Source organism: Ylistrum balloti, unplaced genomic scaffold (genome assembly GCF_031769215.1).
Source record: "Ylistrum balloti isolate Yb309-2 unplaced genomic scaffold, AGI_CSIRO_Ybal_v1 Utg370086, whole genome shotgun sequence".
NCBI classification, from domain to species: domain Eukaryota; kingdom Metazoa; phylum Mollusca; class Bivalvia; order Pectinida; family Pectinidae; genus Ylistrum; species Ylistrum balloti.
In genome coordinates, this window is record NW_026782120.1 from 103,047 (window position 1) to 121,800 (window position 18,754).

General features: G+C 34.1%; 1 protein-coding gene across 2 annotated transcripts; it reads left to right on the plus strand.

Moving 5' to 3' along the window:
• The first annotated feature begins 94 nt into the window (after nt 1–94).
• On the plus strand, nt 95–18,316 carry LOC132549876 (double-strand-break repair protein rad21 homolog). Of its 2 annotated transcripts, XM_060213844.1 has the most exons (13): nt 95–249; nt 2,537–2,719; nt 3,132–3,361; nt 3,936–4,042; nt 4,749–5,255; nt 7,172–7,399; nt 9,326–9,397; nt 9,890–9,997; nt 11,649–11,795; nt 12,363–12,589; nt 13,040–13,154; nt 14,295–14,653; nt 15,768–18,316. In XM_060213844.1, exons 2-13 carry the CDS (start codon nt 2,576–2,578, stop codon nt 16,062–16,064), a joined length of 2,541 nt encoding a protein of 846 aa, XP_060069827.1. In that variant the 5' UTR covers nt 95–249; nt 2,537–2,575; the 3' UTR covers nt 16,065–18,316. The 2 variants fall into 2 exon arrangements, with proteins under 2 accessions (XP_060069827.1, XP_060069828.1); XM_060213845.1 differs by lacking the exon at nt 4,749–5,255.
• Nucleotides 18,317–18,754: the final 438 nt, after the last annotated feature.

An 18,754-nucleotide genomic window follows, 5' to 3' on the forward strand; every position in this document is an offset into this window, starting at 1 on the left:
ATTTATGATACATCAAGGCACTATTTTTTGTGCCTTTGGATTTCATCGCAATTTGGTCGACATTTCGAACTGCATGTTTGGGCGGGAAAACAAAAGAGACGCCATTTTTGTTGGATAGACGCACAGACGGTATCAACGACGATAATATTATGTGGGATAATACGCTATGTTCCTGCGACCACCCTCCTGATCCTGATGTCTGATTGACGTATTTCATATTTGTTTATAGTATGCTGTTATAAATTATTGGTAAGCTAGCATGGTTGTGAAAGCCTTATTGATAAGGCGACGCGGTAAGCAAAAGTTCCTGTATCGAAATCCACAAGCGTTTAAAATCAATATATTGTCGTAGTGGTATTATTTTCCATTTGCTACTTAATTGTTTGAACGATGATTGTCATTGTCGTTTTGACACACTTGAAATGATTGTTTTAGAATGTGTAGGTGTAAAATAAGTGGTACATGAACTCCAATATCGCTTCCGTATGTCCATGCATTTTGTCGGAGGGAGCTTGACCTACTTTTTGAGAGAAGATGGCAACAACGCTATTTGCTGATGATTTTCTCAGATTGATGTTTTGTTTCATCAGGTGATGTGTTAGTCTTCAGAAATGTGATTAGAATAATGATACGACATTATATGATGCTATTTGAAAAAAAACTTAAACAGCATGTCTGCAAATGAGGATAAAAAGCTTTATTATTCAATTTGAAAAAGGCCTAACCAATGGATGTAATGCCTGTTATATCGATAGTTTGATTGTTCATCTCTTGACTGACATGAGCATGCTACTTTTTTTAATGTCGCCGTCAAAATACGATCTCTACATATCTTTATATAAAGGTTCACTCTTCAGTGGAAATCGTTGTAGCCTAGTCAACCTGTTTGATATGTCGTTGTTCCATTCATATACACATTATTTGCATTTGGAGCATCTTATACAGACTTGTATGGGTTGGATATGATATTTAAAGTTGTCATATTCAACTAGCTAATGTGGTTTTGTGTTTAATGTCGGTCAGTGTCGTCAAATATGAAGCTCACACAGATATGTCTGATTAAGTTAGATAATTAAAAAAAGATTAGGTATGTTCATACTTGCTGATCCTCAATATTTAGGAGGGAGTCTCTGAAGATTTGATTCCTTAATTTTCTTTCTCAATAAGTTATTCTTGTATTGTGAGATCTAATGATTTCATTTCAATAAACTCTTGTAAAGATGCCTTTTGCAAGTGTTGTTTCTTTAATAGAATGTATGTACACAGTTTATGTTCTTGGTTTTTTTTTCCTTTTTGTTTTTTTTTTTGGGAAACCTCCCCTTGAAAATTTTTAAGGGTAGCATTATATACTTTGAAGGCCAATTAGAGATTAATTAAAGATCCTCCTGTAAATAGAGCCAAAATTAAAAAATATAATATCAGTTACATATTTCATAGTTATATAGAAATAAGAACAATTCCATATAATATCAGTTACATATTTCATAGTTATATAGAAATAAGATACAGACTTATTGACAATGTAAAAACGAATCAGGAAACAAGTGTTAATTTTTTTCAAATGTTTGTTCACTTATTACAGCACTTGACATGTTTTTACTGAACTCAAGTCTCTCAGACTTTACATAATATAAATCAATTGTAGTGATGGGTTGATAGCAAATCAGGGTTTTCCATAATTTTGTTAGTAGTAGGCTGTGTAGTGAAAGTAGGAGGCCCGTCTGCCGTGTAGGTGTAGTCGTGTACGGAACTGGATTGGTGTAGGCGGCCAAATGATCAAAGTAGCCGGTCAAATTGGCTGGCGACCAGCTCTTATGGAAAACCCAGCAAATATAATTGATTATGGATTTTAACCTCATCTAATGCATTGTTCAACTGTAATTTTTCATATTCAGGGCTCTCACACCCCATTTTGGGACTGGGGCCCAGGGCCCTTAGATTTGGGAAAAATAATGGTGTTTTCCTTAGAATTGGGAGAACTTGGGGTCTAAATTGGGAAAAAAAGATACTATTTTGCATTGGGAATGGGGCCGAATATCAGCCCCAAATATGGCAGATCGAGAGCCCTGATATTAGATCATATGTAACTGGGGTCATTATTTATTTCAATGTCTCTGCTAGGATTTTGAACCCAGGACCTCTGGCTTACTCATCCAATGCTCAACAGATCAAGCTAAAGAGAAGTTCTCTAGCCAGCTAGTAACCAGCTAGTAACCACCCCCTAGATACAATCAGGCATTTATATAATGGATTCACTACATCAGAAATCTTGTCAGACTCGTAACTGATCTCCCGTCACTATTCCTCTGGCTTTATACCAGTAGATTAAAAAAAATTATTTCACAGAAATTTTCAAATAAAAAAAGGTATGTAATTATATATACAGGTTCATTGCATATTCATATAACTGGTAATGTACAAACCATGCAAATTTAAGCTTGAAATATAGTTAGAGCTGGGTTTAATTTACTTCCTGCTTATTGGATGTTAAAACCAATATTTTGATTGTGTTAAACTTTGTTTTCATCTCTTTCAGATGTTGAAGTTAATTTGAAGTTAATACAGAAACAACAAAATGTTTTATGCACACTTTGTGTTGAGTAAAAAAGGGCCATTGGCCCGTATATGGCTGGCAGCCCATTGGGACAAAAAACTGACAAAAGCTCATGTGTTTGAAACTAATATAGACAGCAGTGTTGAAGCCATCATGCAGCCAAAGGTAAGACCAATGACACAGATGCATTTTCTGTTCTGAATTCATTACTTATTTTCCTTGGTCATACTTCAGTTATTGTTCAAACTACAAGGTAGATCACTTCTCTCCATCATTCAGTTTGTTGCCTTTGTTTTTATTCAAATGATCAGTTATATCAGTATCAAGATATGAATCTACTCCATTTTCATTGTGACTTGATCATCAGGGACAAAGGATTGACTGTATGTAAAAATGGAAATGCTTTTGTGAGATGTTTAATACTAACAAGTAAACAAAAATTGCAGATATATGGTATTAATATTGTTAATAACTCTCTGTTATTTGAAAGAATTAACTTAAGATTTTAAACGTGAAAGAACAGATTTGTTGCTTAAGTTTTGAAAATTGATCTATAAATGATCTTTCAAATTTTCAGGTGAAATTAGCCTTGAGAACATCTGGACATTTATTGCTTGGTGTTGTGAGAATTTATTCTCGGAAGGCAAAATACTTGTTAGCGGACTGTAATGAAGCTTTTGTGAAGATTAAAATGGCGTTTCGGCCAGGAGTCGTGGACCTTCCAGAAGAAAACAGAGAAGCAGCAATTACAGCCATCACCCTACAAGAAAATTTCCATGACTTCGACACAACACTAGCAGATTTGAAGTAATTTGGAAATTTATAAATATCATTGTGTTATATGGTATATTACGTAAAAGTAATGTGATGAAAGCAGCTGGGAAATATATGTTGATCCTGTAAATTTCATCATGACATTCCCTGCAATTCTTAAAAATTGACAAAAATAGGACTTGATATTTTAGGTCTCACTACCTACTCAAGTGATCAATTTAAGTTGTTGTCTTGTATGAATAATTAATGTTAGAAACCAATTACATATTTGATTTTAATATACAAAATTAGCCATCTTATCCATATTTATGAAATTGTCAGCATTTTTCCATCCACTAATATGTCATGTCTTAGAAGCTGAAAAAGATATTAAACTTTACTTCCTCAAAGTACTTTGTGTTATCATCCAGTGTTCTTATTAGAAGCTGGCAGGTTGCTTGCAGAAGTAACCTCTTGTTCATCAATTCTGATTTTTTTATTATTATTTTTAATGAAATTTGTAGAATGATACCAAAAAGTTAACGTTTAGCTAGCTTTCAAAACTAAGCAGCTGCTTTAAATCTTCATGAGAACACTGTCTTAATATGTATATGTATGTCATTTTCAGTGATTTAGACGTTCAAGCCCAATTCTCTGTAAACCAGAGTCGACCAGAAGAAATCACTATGAGAGAGGATCTTGCCAACATAACATTTGTAGGAGATGATGGTTTCGGTAAGTTTATATTTGCATGTTATATGTTTTGCTGTGTCACACTACTGACTTAATCTTTTTTGTAGCTAAAAGCCTTTGTGTGTGATTTTTTCTCAATTTTGAGAAATCCTGCAGACAAGGTCTTCATCAAAAGGCTGCTGTTCTATCAGACCTTCACTGACAAGATTGAAGACACCTGCAAAAGTACAAATTGCAGAAGATATTTTCAGTGATTATTTGTGTGTTAATACATATTTTATTGTTTATTGAAGTGACCTTTTCAGCATCATAGGAATACAATACTCGAAAATGTTGTTTCATGAGCTGCAATAGAATATTTTTGTCTGCTAGCTATTGTATTTAGGTACATCGTATGTGGGTATTTTAGACAGATCTGTGGCTTTACTAAACTTAATTATTGCTTGATATTTAAAAAGGAATTCAAAAAGTAAGATATCTATATTGTCAAAACAATATTCCTACTTACATTGTTTAGATTTGACAAAATCATTATTTTATATGTTTTCTTCTCTCTTTTTTTATTGAAATGATGAAAATTCATTTCTTTTTCACAAGGTAACATTTTTCAGAAACATCTTATGTATTTGCAGCTTGTGACTAGGGGAATACTTGCTCATTGTGTTACAATTTTTATGATAAATATCATGTTTTATAGAAAATATTGAAGAAAATAGGGTAGATTTGATCTTGTGCATTTTATCTATAGGTGTTATGGAAGGTTTTGGTGGGGAAATGGATGAGGATGAGATTTGTTTGATAATTTTTGGAAGCAAAGGCTGTGATAACTGTGACTTGACATGGGATGAATTATTTGACATAGATTTTTTCTTAACAAAAGTGCCAAAACAAACTCATAAACAGCCTTCTAAATGTGTTTCAACAACTCATTCCACTTCATTTAGTCAAGACTCAACATGTACCTGTGATATTATCTCTAGTCCTAGTAAAAATAAGTGCTCTTGCTCATTGGATTACCTCAACAAGAAAAAACATATGGAAAGTACTACCTTAGTTCCTAAACCCAGAATAGTGAAACTGGATTCTGGCATTGGTATGGATAGCGATCCAGGCCACAGTGATTTCTCCGATGGTGAGTCGGATTATGACGTCGACTGTGCCTGTGAAAGTGAATCCAATGTGGAAAATTCGCCAGGCTTGTCCAAGTCTTCACAGTCTCAACACAAACGTCTCAGGATATCAACCTCTTCACAGGGTAAGAAGTCTCGACAGGAGGAGGTCAATTAGTACACATCTTTAAGTCATGTTAAAGTTAAATTGAACTGAAGTACAGTTGTATCATGGTAGCTATTCAAAATCTTTCGGCAATTTTTTTATCACAAATGTTATTTGAGACTTCATTTAGGTAGTAAAATAATAATCATATAAATTCAGTTTTGCACTGGATAAAATTTCATTTAATAGGTGATTTTTATTTTATTTTTGACTTTCAAAAGAAATTCAAGTGTACAATTGTAAATGTTATTATTTTTTACATATGTTTAAGTTTTTGGTACTTGTAGGTTCAAATATTTAAAATCATGTTTGATTTTTAACATCAATGATCTTGATAGAGTTTAGGATAGTTAGTGTAATTTTGATTTACTCTGATGAACTGACTGAAGATACTCTAGGTACTAAGTATGATTTCCCCTGAAGAGAAACCCTGACACAACTGTATCTATGTTTGTTTATAAGCTGCTTAGACATGACCCAGGCTATCAGACCTGTGTGATTCCAATTGGAGTCCAGGCATACACTAAAAGAAAATAAAAATCATTTATGACTCAGGATATTCTTCCACAGTCTACTGCAGCCAAATCTGATTGATAACAATATTTGAGTCAGCATTATAATGATTCAGAGTCAATACAATTGATTTGACCCCTCCTTTTGATGGCTTCTTACATATTTGGGCTCACTCAAAACTTTTTAAATATTTTTTGTCGGCAGGTTCTGTTTTACAACTGTGCCATGTGTAGCCTGCAAACTATTGCTTAAACAGATTGTAAACATTTGGGCGAGCTCTTATATTGGTGTGCAAAGGCTGACTTTGTGTCCTGTTTACTGTGGAATGAATCAATATTATTATTTTTTTTCTGCTATAATGCAATATTTTACAGTTTGGCTGATGACTCCAATTGGATTCAGCTGGTGCTTATCCCAATTCCTTGTATTGCTCACTCTGCACTACAATCAGTTATTGTTTTGTCAAATGACAAATCTTCTGTTGGTTTTTTTGGGTTTTTTTTTTTTGGTAAAGTGAATACCTAGGTGTACAGTTAATGTAACACTATATTGTATTGTAAACCTTTTAACATCTTTTGGAATATCAGAAAATATGTCATATTGACACTTCTCTTACTTGTTGCATGTGATAAATTTCATAATTCTGCTGTGTTTTGGGAACTTTTTAACAATAGTTGAAAGGAAGAGAATGCTAAAACTCAAGTTTGTAATTACTTGACAACACGATCACCACAATTGTGCAGAAAGGGCCATGTATTTATGTATAGGTTTAATTCTTCATTCCTTAAACATTTGAACTGCTGTTTGCTTGCTTTGAGTTTGTGCTGTCCATTGTTTATAGTTTTTTTTGTCTCAACATTCATCTTGTGCATGTGTTCATTTAATAACCCTTTCTTTCACAGATAAGTTTTTCAGAGGAAGTATAAAATGGGACTTTCTCTAAGAGAGGAAAAGCTTTCTCATGTCATTGACTGAAATTTGATCATTTGCTGATAAAATCGACTTGCAAGTAACGAAAAAATATATAATAGCCTGCAGTTGTGAAACCCTGCAAATGGAAATGCCTGGAGTTATGGATGTGAGAAGTGATGGACATAATAGCTGGACAATTCCAAAGGCTTACAGTTTCAAGCAGTTACATCAGGCGTTCAGACTTCTGCTTTGGATTCAAGCATTAACACTAGTGCTATTAGTCTTCATTAATTGAAAAATAACACCTTTTATTTTTATCTTGATGTGAAAAGCTCATTTCTTGTTAACTTGAGGCATATGGTAAATATTAATATGTCAGTTTGATATGTCTTGGTCTTCTAAAAGGTTTCATGTAATTGAAGCAATGGAGAATTGTTTAATTGGAATTGCATAGACTATTTCTCTTGATAGGTGACGTAGATGTAGGTGGATTTGATGAACGAGAAATCCTTCGAGATGCCACTAATTTGGAAGACTCCCTATACAAACAACCAGACATCTCCAATCACCAACCAATGGAAGAAAAAGAAAAAACTTTGAATGAAAATGCAACAGAGAAACCCATTAACATGGATGTGGACCTTGAAGCCCCTGTGACAGACGATGGTTTTGGAGGTGCTGTAGATGGAGGATTCATGGGTAGGTCTCATAAAAACAAAATGTTTGATTTTTTGTCCTACAGGATAGGAAGTACTTGTTATCACGTTCTCATGAAAGTTTGTAACTTTTTCTTGAGGAATACTTCATTGAACTTTATGAAATTTCATGTCTGATTTTGGGACTGCTTGAGAGAAAAAAATGGCAAACAGGCAGCCAGCCATCTTGGATTCCGCCTTATTAAAAGAATATCTTTATTTCTTATGTATTGAATGGATCTCTCTCAAATTTCATACATATGTTTCCTTTGGTCTCCTCTTGTGCCTATTTGATTTTTGGACCGATCGGAACTTTTTTTTTTTGAAAGGCTGTCAGTTGGCCATCTTGCATTTGGTAGGTAAAGATTACCATTGTTATTTTTGCAAAAGAATGTTCAAATTTCATATCATTAAGAGCAAAAACCAAAAAAGAAGGGAAAAGATCCAACTGTCAAAGAGCAAATGATCCCTCTGGGATCTTGTTGCATTAGAATTTCTTAAGTAAGAATGTTTCCACAGTTTAATCCAGTTATTCTATATTTTAATCAGGACATAATTGCAACAGAGTTTGATTTTACTTTTTTTTTTTTTTATAATAATTAGTTTGTATTGTAACAGGAAAAAAAGGCACTATAATCAGTTAACAGCAGAATAACTTTAAATTCTAGTTTGGTTAGATTGGAGAGATGTTTGATACTTGTAGGAGACCAAAAAAATGTTTTCTTAGGTTTTTTGGTTTTTCCTGTCACAATGTATATAGTCTCAATTCTGAAAATGTTAGGTGAAAGGAAAACAAACGTTGCAATTATCTCCTGTGTTTACTGTTGTCAGTAATTTGACTGGATTTGTTCTGGTGTTGATTTGAGTTCTGCTTTATCACTACCAAAACTGACTCTGTATTCTGTTACATTTGATCAATCATCTCTGTATAGGCATTGTTTGGTGCAATTTTGATCAATTGATTGATTTGTTATGAAATTTTGGTAATTTTTCCATAAAAGACATCTCTATTTTTTTTATTTTTTTTTTTAATTTCAAATAAAACCCTAAAATATGATACATCATCCTACTTTGGCAATACAACGCTCAAAGTATGCTGATTGTATTCATTGATGATTGAAACACTTCAGGAAATAAATGGATACATTTTTCTTTTTGTATATGGGAAAATCTGGGGAGCTAAAATCCAGAGTTATTTTCAAAATTTGGTCAATGTTTAAAACTAAAGTGGAAAAGAAGTTCTGACTATCCAACCAGTAGAAGTTTCAAGTGTGACATTTTGATGGCTATATTGTCCATTTCTTCAGACAAATGATCACTTTGAAGCATACTAGCTTTGACATACCTGGTGTACGATAGGGTAAGGTAATGACCATTGTGGTGTACGATAGGATTAGGAACTGACCAATGTGGTGTACGATAGGGTAAGGAACTGACCAATGTGGTGTACGATAGGGTAAGGAAATGACCAACATGGTGTACGATAGGGTAAGGAACTGACCAATGTGGTGTACGATAGGGTAAGGAACTGACCAATGTGGTGTACGATAGGGTAAGGAAATGACCAACATGATGTACGATAGGGTAAGGAACTGACCAACGTGGTGTACGATAGGGTAAGGAAATGACCAACAAGGTGTACGATAGGGCAAGCAATTGACCAACTTTTTTTTACTGCTGAATGTAACGCTAAATTATCTGCTTGTTGTGTAAGAACTGCTATGGACATTACCAACCTGAAAACAATTATCAAAATTATAAGATGGCCAACCTCTTTAAAGGTAAAAGGAAATGGGTCAATTTGAGCTTTAAAGGCCTGAAGCAGAACTATCCCTATAGAGGGGTGTTGATCAGTTGATCCTAACTGTTGATCAGTTGATCCTAACTGTTGATTGTTGATACTCATGATTGTTGACATTGGAACTAACAGATGCAGATGATGATGATGATGACGATAATGATGATGGTGGTTTTGGAGGAGGTGTTGATCAGGAATTCTTTGGTAAGAGTTTGGATAATCTTGAGATTAATGAAGGGTAATGGTGATTTAAAGTTGACAAAGTTGATCATTTACATGTAGGTATCTATTTCAGCACTGTCTAACCAACTGTATAAAGCTTACAAATTTAAGAATTATCTGTCAAAAAACACTTCTTGTCTTAGACCAATATGTTACACTTAATCAGAAAACATCCCTTGGCGAGTGTTTCATTTCCTTCAGCAGATGGTAACTGTAAAATCATTTTGATTAGAGGATTTTATAGGTACTTTTAATTCACAAATTCTGATATCACCAACCCATTTAAATAAGTAGAATTGGTATGCCCACTATCAAATGTCCATTAAATAGTGATAGTTAAATAAAGTTGGTTTGGAGAGGGGCCATGAAAATTGAATCCCATGAAATTATGTTTTCATAGTATATCAAATAAAGTAAATTTCACGGTGGTTTATTTTAAGAAAGGAAGAAAAAAATTATTAATTTTTTCTACAGGAGATGACTTCATGAACTCTGGAGGGCTATTTGAGGATGCACCTATGGCAGATGTTACTATGCCAGCACCAGTAGAAGTGGAGGGTCCTGTTCCAGAGAAAGCACCAGGTAATTTTTTTTTTCAATGATTTTGCTTGAACAAGTAGATGAAAATTGATGATTTGGAAAAACTTCTTGAATATTTTGATGCTCCTATCATAATATATTTGGGAGGAGGAGGTATATAGCTCTGATACAGTTTCTGAATCAAAGCCGTGGATCAAGCATTCATTATTGAATGGGGAGGATTTGATGTCACTACATGTTTAGGTGATGGAGGATATTTGGTATGTTACCAATGCAAGAGTGTCCAGTCCTTGCAAGTGATTTTCAGGTGTGGGCTAGCTGTTCCTTGACACTGACTAGTCTATGGTTTCTGATCTAAACCTGCATTGGAAAGCTAACCTGTTTATATACACATTTCTGATAGCGGTAGACATAATTGGTAAGGGGAGTAAAATCTTACATTCTCAAATGTAAATAGGTGTATCCAACACTAGTTTTAAGAATTTGAGGATAGGAGCATCCCAGATGTAAAAGCAAATTTAGCGACATGTAAAAAGGTTTGAAAATTGGAGGGATGATTTAAATAAGAATTTTAATATGAAAAAACAGTAAGTGAACATCACTCTGATTGTTGGATATATGGAACTAAAGCAAACCCTGATGAAATTGAGACCTGATCATTTGTGATTACTGCTTTGTAAGGTGTGACATCACACAAGATGTGTTCACTTTTGAATAATCCACTGTTGGTATTCTAAATAGAAAATATCTAAATTAAATGAAGATATGTGTATTTGACAAATGTTGACAACATCGTCTTCTGAAATATATATTTCTCAGTACTTTTTGTTGGCTTTATACTAAAAACATTGCAAATTGAAAACTTCAATACTGTCACACAATTATGAAAAATTAATTTCATGTTAATTTCATTGATATTAGCGCCAGTAGATTGAGATGGGAGGATAAATTACACATATCCAGAAAGTAGAAGTAAAGGGTGACTTGATCAATTTCAACTTAATAAAATGAGAAGCTAGTTTATAGGAGTGATTTGTTTAGCATATTATTTGCTCTTAAATATATAATTTAACTGAACAGTTAAAAGTATATTTCAGTTTGCTTTTATTAAAAACAACTTAGACATGATTGAGTATTTAGCTTGACTTTGTAGTGTATACCAGTTCAATACCATTCATGTGTTCTTGTTGTAAACAGGTAATTAATTTCTTTAATATCAATTATCAACTTATTGCACAGAAACTAGACAAATAGTATCATTTGTACATGTTTACTGCTTAATTAAACAACACAGATTTAATTGATTCTAATGACGAAACTATTCTTGAAAGAAAAAAAGCAGCATTTGCCATTAATTGCAAAGATGGACTTGTAGTTTTTTATCAGGGCTAGCGAGAAAAAGTGGTTCAGTAGCCCTTAAGCTAGTGGACAATTTTCAAAATTGAACACCCCTGATGTAAATATAGCATGTTCATTTCTTCAGGAATTTTAGCATGTTTCAGAATTTCAAGTCAGTGTGAGGAGTTTTTACAGAAACCTATTATTTCACTCCTAAAGGAAAATGTTTCGGAAAATAGCTACTTCTAGCTGATTCACATAACTTGAACCCTGCAATATGAATTATTAATCAGTAATGTTGAGTGTTTCTTGTATTAACCTCTGTTATTATAACTTTTAATGTCTATGATTGTAGAACCAGTGGGATCAGAAAGTATACAGCCTGAAGCAGAACCAGTCCCACCACAGCAAACCACAGTGGTAGCTACAGAACAAACTACCCTCATCAATAATGAGGAAGAAGCCTTTGCCCTGCCACCTCTTGATGCCACCATTGTGCAAGGTATAACTTGAAACAAATTTCTGCCACTTTAAAAACGTGTCTTCCTCTAACATGTAAGATTTCTTGGAATTTTAGTGAATACCATCTCAAGATTTTAATTCCTGGTAAGAACGATATGAGGGATAATGTCATCCTATAGATGAAGAACTGTTACATGCTAAAAAGCAACAAATGTAGCCTGAATGTTACATATACTCAGTGTAAGGTAGTCCTAGTCAATATACCCACAGGGGCCACAATACTTCTGCTGGTAAGAGCTTCAGCCTATAACCTTAGCTGAAGGTCCAAGGTGCATGATTTTGATGCCATTTTTTCATGGAGGTTTGTGTTTCCTAGGAAGTTAGAGAAATGGACCTATCTAGTGCTTGTATGGTTAGGTCTAGACAAGACACTTCACCCAAATAGCTCACGATGGCATACAGCAGACCTCCCATATGTTATTCATTGAGGTAGCTAACAACTACAAGAAAACCTTGCCTTAAAAAGATCCTTGCTGATCACACACAAAACTAACAAAGTATCACATACTGGAATAGATATGAAGAAATGGTGAAATATATTTTTTAGGTGTTTCTGAAAAGAAGGGAAAGAGAAAGAGAAAACTCATTGTTGATGAACAGAAGGGCATTCCTAGTGAAACAATGAAGCTGCAATTATCTGACACTTCTGATGTGATATCAACGCTTGATTTAGCCCCTCCAACCAAAAAACTAATGCATTGGAAAGAGACTGGTGGAGTGGAAAAATTGTTTTCTCTTCCTGGTCGCACTATTTCTTCCAGAGCTGCTTCCAAGGTAAAAATGAAATAGTGTTGGACTTATTTTCACTGTTGTTAAAATGGTTAATGGTTATCAGTCCTTGTTCATTATACTTGAAACATTTTTGAGAATTAAGTAGGCTTATTTGTTTGTTTTTTGGGGGATGGGGGTAAGATTTTTTTAAATAACAAAACCACCAGTAGACACTGGTGTAAAATTTAAATGTCTTTACCTCATGATTGTCTGCAAAGTCCTCATTTATTTCTTATTTTAAATGACCTTTGTTTTAAAGCATAAACTATCAGCACATCTCTTTTTGTTTTATTTTTGATATTTCAATAGAAATTGAAGTTTCTTCATCATGATAAAATCACTCAAATAATACTTATATCACGTTTTTTTATTACTTGCTTACCTATGCATATTTTTGAAATCTGACATGTTATAATTCATCTATTCTAAATTCACTCAATGTTTCATTTTTAGCTTTTCGGAAGGAATTTGATCACAAGACAAGTGAAGGAAGAAGAGTATGAAGATGAAGAAAAAATTGTTCTTGAATCTCCAGAAATTGTAAGAGAAGAGGACAAAACAGTTCACAGTAAGAACATATCTGCATAGTGGAATTGATCAGCAGAAAGAAATTTTTTAATGCATTGAAATTTGAACGTTGGTTTTTTTTTTTTTTTTTTTTTTACCTTATTTATAGGTTTCATCAGATTTCATCAAGTTTTATATGTTTGACACAAGTGAGTAATCATGAACTTTTGTCAAAATTCTAACCGATAGCTATTCCATTAAAATATTTACCCGACCTCGAGACTCAAGGTTCCATTGAAATATAATCCCCACCCCGAGACTCAAGTTTCCATTGAAATATTAACCCCACCCCGAGACTCAAGGTTCCATTGAAATATTAACCCCACCCCGAGACTCAAGTTTCCATTGAAATATTTACCCCACCCCGAGACTCAAGGTTCCATTGAAATATTAACCCCACCCCGAGACTCAAGTTTCCATTAAAATATTTACCCCACCCCGAGACTCAAGGTTCCATTGAAATATTAACCCCACCCCGAGACTAAAGTTTCCATTAAAATATATTAACCCCACCCCGAGACTCAAGGTTCCATTGAAATATTAACCCCACCCCGAGACTCAAGGTTCCATTGAAATATTAACCCCACCCCGAGACTCAAGGTTCCATTGAAATATTAACCCCACCCCGAGACACCAGGTTCCATTAAAATATTTACCCCACCCCGAGACACCAGGTTCCATTAAAATATTTACCCCACCTCGAGACACAAGGTTCCATTAAAATATTTACCTCTACCCAGGATCTCAATGTTTTGATAATTTGACTTTAAAAAAATGATTGACTCACACATTACACTCTTGACACTAAATGCTCCTGATTGTTTCTGTTTTCCAAGTAAGACCCTAACAGTTATGTCATTTACACACAAACATTTAGATTTTGTATAGGCCTTTTTCCTGTGCTAAGAAAGTAGGAGCATTAATTAAATATTCTTATGTTGATTTCTGGTTGGAAGAAGATACAGTTTCTGTGTGTTGTTCATATAAGATTTTTTTTGGATGTGAAAATTCATCAATGCGATGTATTAATGCACTAAAATTTCATTTTACAAAATCAAGTACATTTACAGATATTATTTAGTTAGTAGTCATATCATTGCTGTTAATGTTACATATAATACTAATGATATCCTGTTTACAGATAAAACAAAACCACGAGTGGAGGACATTAGTACTATTATGGAAGAGCCCTCTATACTTGAAGCTTCAAATGTTTCTGCAAGGTCTCGTCGCAGTGAAAAACCAAGAACACCAGCTCCTATTCCCGTACCTGAGCCTGAGAAATCAACAGTTGAGGAGCCAGCCAATACCACAGATATTTTCTCCAACACATTTACTGAGGCTGTAGTGGATATGCCTGCTGACCCTCTGGCCCTGAATGCACAGCTGGATCCCTATGACCAGGACCCTCCATCTATAGCTCCATTTTCTGTCCCTCCTCCCTCAGTGCCACCTCCTTCGGTAGGACCTCCACCATCAGAACCTCCTCCAGTGGCTCCAGTGAGTATCAACAAGAAAATCAGTAAAACCGTTGGATGCTTCCTTAATAAACGCTAGTTTCAAAAGGGCTCATTTCCAGATGTTTCCTTTACAAACGCTAGTTCCAAAAGGGCTCATTTCCATGATGTTTCTTAGTAAAAGCTAGTTCCAAAAGGGCTCATTTCCACAGATGCTTCCTTTATAAACGCTAGTTTCAAAAGGGCTCATTTCCACAGATGCTTCCTTAATAATCGCTAGTTCCAAAAGTACTCATTTCCACAGATGCTTCCTTAGTAATCGCTAGTTTCAAAAGTGCTCATTCCACAGATGCTTCTGGGATAAATACTAGTACAAAAGGGCTCATTTCCAGAGATGTTTTCTTAATAAAAGCTAGTTCCAAAAGGGCTCATTCCACAGATGCTTCTGGGATAAATACTAGTACAAAAGGGCTCATTTCCAGAGATGTTTTCTTCATAAGCGCTAGTTCCAATAGGGCTCATTTCCAGATGTTTCCTTGATAAACGCTAGTTCCAAAAGGGCTGATTTCCACAGATGCTTCCTTGATAAATACTATAAAAGGGCTCATTTCCAGAGATGTTTTCTTAATAAACGCTAGTTCCAATAGGGCTCCTTTCCAGATTCTTCCTTAATAAACCCTAGTTCCAAAAGGGCTCATTTCCACAGATGCTTCTTAATAAACGCTGGTTCCAAAAGGGCTTGTTTCAACAATATGAAAATAGTATGGCAATAACCTCTAAATAATACAATTGGGAGTTACAGTTCTTCACACTGCACTTTTTCTAAGGAGAACTACTATCCCATGTTCACTTTCATTTGTACATCTCACTGGATCTTCGCAATATTGGGAGTTAAAAATTTGTGGAAAGAAAAGTCTTGGTGCAGCAACCATTGTTTTGGTAAAGACATTAGGTTTATTGAGCTGTTTATCTTTTGCTTTGAATTGGTCTATTCTTTCACCCTCCATCCAAAGCTTCCTCAAGATAACTGATAATTGTTGCTGAGTAACAAACATTTTGCTAGATCAAACATATTTTCACTGACATATTATATAAATAGAGAATGTAAAATAATGATCAAGCAGTATTTTTCATTCTGCATCTTTTCTTTTCAACAGACTTTCAGCATAGAGGGTGATTTGGAAACTGAGGCCATGCCAGAAAATGAAGAACAAGAAGAGTTAAGATGGACAAAGAGAACACAAAAAATGCAACACTCTCTTGATATTGGTTTTCGTTATAAAAACCCTCTTGGATTCAAAGAGATGTCAAGGAATCTCAATCGTAAGCAAGCTGCAGCGCGTTTCTATACTCTTCTTGTGTTAAAGAAATACCAAGCTGTTGAAGTTGATCAGCCAGAGGAATTTGGAGACATCTACATTAGGAAAGGTCCTCAGTTTGGCATCGCATGTTGACAGGATTGTTTTCTGTTACTCTGTTTTCAAAGTTTATATTCTGCAACAATCTTCAAATCCATGATGTTCGCAGACACTTGCAATGGCAAAATGATAATTTCACAATGTTGCTGAAATCTCGGAATATGTTCTGTGAACAATTCCATGTCCAGCATTCGTTGAATTAGGATTGTTGATTCTAAGGATATTTCTAGGTATCCTTACTTTCAATGTCCATCATTTAAAACAAATGTGTTCAGTTCTTATGTTAATGGGTTATTTGATTTAAATATGCCATAAAACTTAAAATTTGGGAACAATTTTTTTACGTCTCAAGAGAAATCAGTGTTTTATATAAATGCCCTGTTGGGTTTTTTTTTTTTTTTTTTTAAGTTTGCACGATCAATATTTTATTGCTAATATTGAATCTTCAAAAGTTTGATGTCAACAGTGGCAGATTTCATATTAATTGGAAAAATAATGGATTTGAGGCATTTAATGTAAATGTGAAATATTTGGTGAGACAATAACACAATTGTGCAATGTCTGTGTTGTTTACTGTTTTAATATTAACCCATATGGTTTAGAGAGAGACACATTTAGATTTTCTTATTGGCTTTTACCAAGTGCATTGTATTTGAGGGGTCAGAGGCAATGTCATTGATGTTGTGATTGATAAAACTTGGTTTCAGTTTAAGCTGTTTTGCTCCTAATAAACAATCATATCGGTTCCCGGATATTCTTAATAAAAATAAGGATCAGGAATTTAAAATAAGAATAATGACTGAAAAAAGATATCTGTGTTTCGATAACTTGACTGGCTCTATGTCTTTAAAGCTATCCTTTTTTACAACACTTTTAAAGAGCTCATCAAGGTTCATGATATAGATATGATCTTTAAAGACAAAAGCAACCAGCCTTATTTCTTTTGGCATTATAGTGGAAACACATGATTATCTTTTTTGGAGCCTAATCATAAAATGTCAGAAACAAATCAGTTTGAAAAGTTAAAGGAAAGTATACAATAAAGTTGGAGATATGGTAGTGAATACATAACATTTAATTTTGAGGTTAAAAAATTGCAGCAAGAGATGCTTCTCTTTTGTAGGATTAGAACATAAACCATTATAGATATCTCACTAAAATACATTTACTTTTGAAGATTTGGAGAAAAATTTGTTATGGGCTTCAGTTGTCAAGTCAACTTTTATGTGTAATTGACAAGAAAATTTAACTGTTTGTATTCTGTGTTCATCTCAGTGTTCCTTTGTAATTCATCGTCTGTAAACTGTACATTGTATATATAACGTCAGTCATCCTTGGGAGTTTTGTGACATTGGAGTAAATACTATTGTCAGTTGAAACTTCACTGAAAAGGCAGCTTTTCTTTTAATGGACACTTCAGTACACAACTATTATTATTTTATTATGAACAAACTTTGAATGTGTCGTCTCGAAAGCAATTTAATTCATGCATTTCATCCATTAGAAATTAGAAGTTTGTCATACTGGCATTCAACTTAAAAAAAACTGCCACAAGCTTGAGATAGACAATACTAAGTAAATTTTAATAAGAACATTTTTCTTTCCTTCCCTCATCTTTCTGACATTGGTAACATAAATATGCTACTAATTGTTGTCATTTTAATGTTTTTAGAAAACAATTATTTTCTACCTTCACAGATATTTCCAGTTTCTGTTGATTTTTTTTTTTTATCTTTATTTTACATTTCCTCTTTTTTACTGGAAAGAAACAGTGCTAAGAAAAGTAAATAACTTAATTAACCTTTTGCATGATATTGAAAAAATGTCTTCAGCTTTAATTCAGGGAAGAGCAGCTTGCAGAATTGGCTTCAATTGAACTTTAAATATTTAAATTATTCACAAGATTGTAAAATATTCATTTGAAATATACATTTAAATGCTATAAGATTCTGCTTTGATTTCAAATTTGTGGTAAGACTGAGAGTGTTGTTGTGAATGATCAAGTGAAGAGGCTGTAAGTTTGTGTACAAGTTGTAGAACTGTTGCAGTGAAAATGAGTATTAGATTATTTTTATATGGACTTCACGGAAATAAGACAATAGATTTGTCTGTGCCGTTTTAGTTACATGTGACGTTTTATCATGTAGATTTGTTATGTATGTGAAACCGTTTATGTACTTCTCACATCTTCATTCTTTCCTTTTAGAATCATTCTTCATCCTTGTAGCGTATGTTCAATTTGTATTATAAAAATAAAACTCAGTTGAAATCTAAAATATATATATAAATTTTATGTCTTTGTTGTAATTTGGTTTTACAAGTATGAAAAGAAAACTCAGTTGTTCCCCGAAGAAAATCTGAAAACCCTATATTGAATTGTTCCCAAAACTGGTTTGGTTTGCCCTGTTAGGGCTGTTGCTGTGATGACTTGCCCTTTTAGGTTTGTTGCTGTGCTGACTTGCCCCGTTAGGTTTGTTGCTGTGCTGACTTGCCCCGTTAGGTTTGTTGCTGTGCTGACTTACCCTGTTAGGTTTGTTGCTGTGCTGACTTGCCCTGTTAGGTTTGTTGTTGTGTTGACTTACCCTGTTAGGTTTGTTACTGTGCTGACTAACCCTGTTAGGTTTGTTACTGTGTTGACTTGTCCTGTTAGGTTTGTTGCTGTGCTGACTTGCCCTGTTAGGTTTGTTGCTGTGTTGACTTACCCTGTTAGGTTTGTTGCTGTGCTG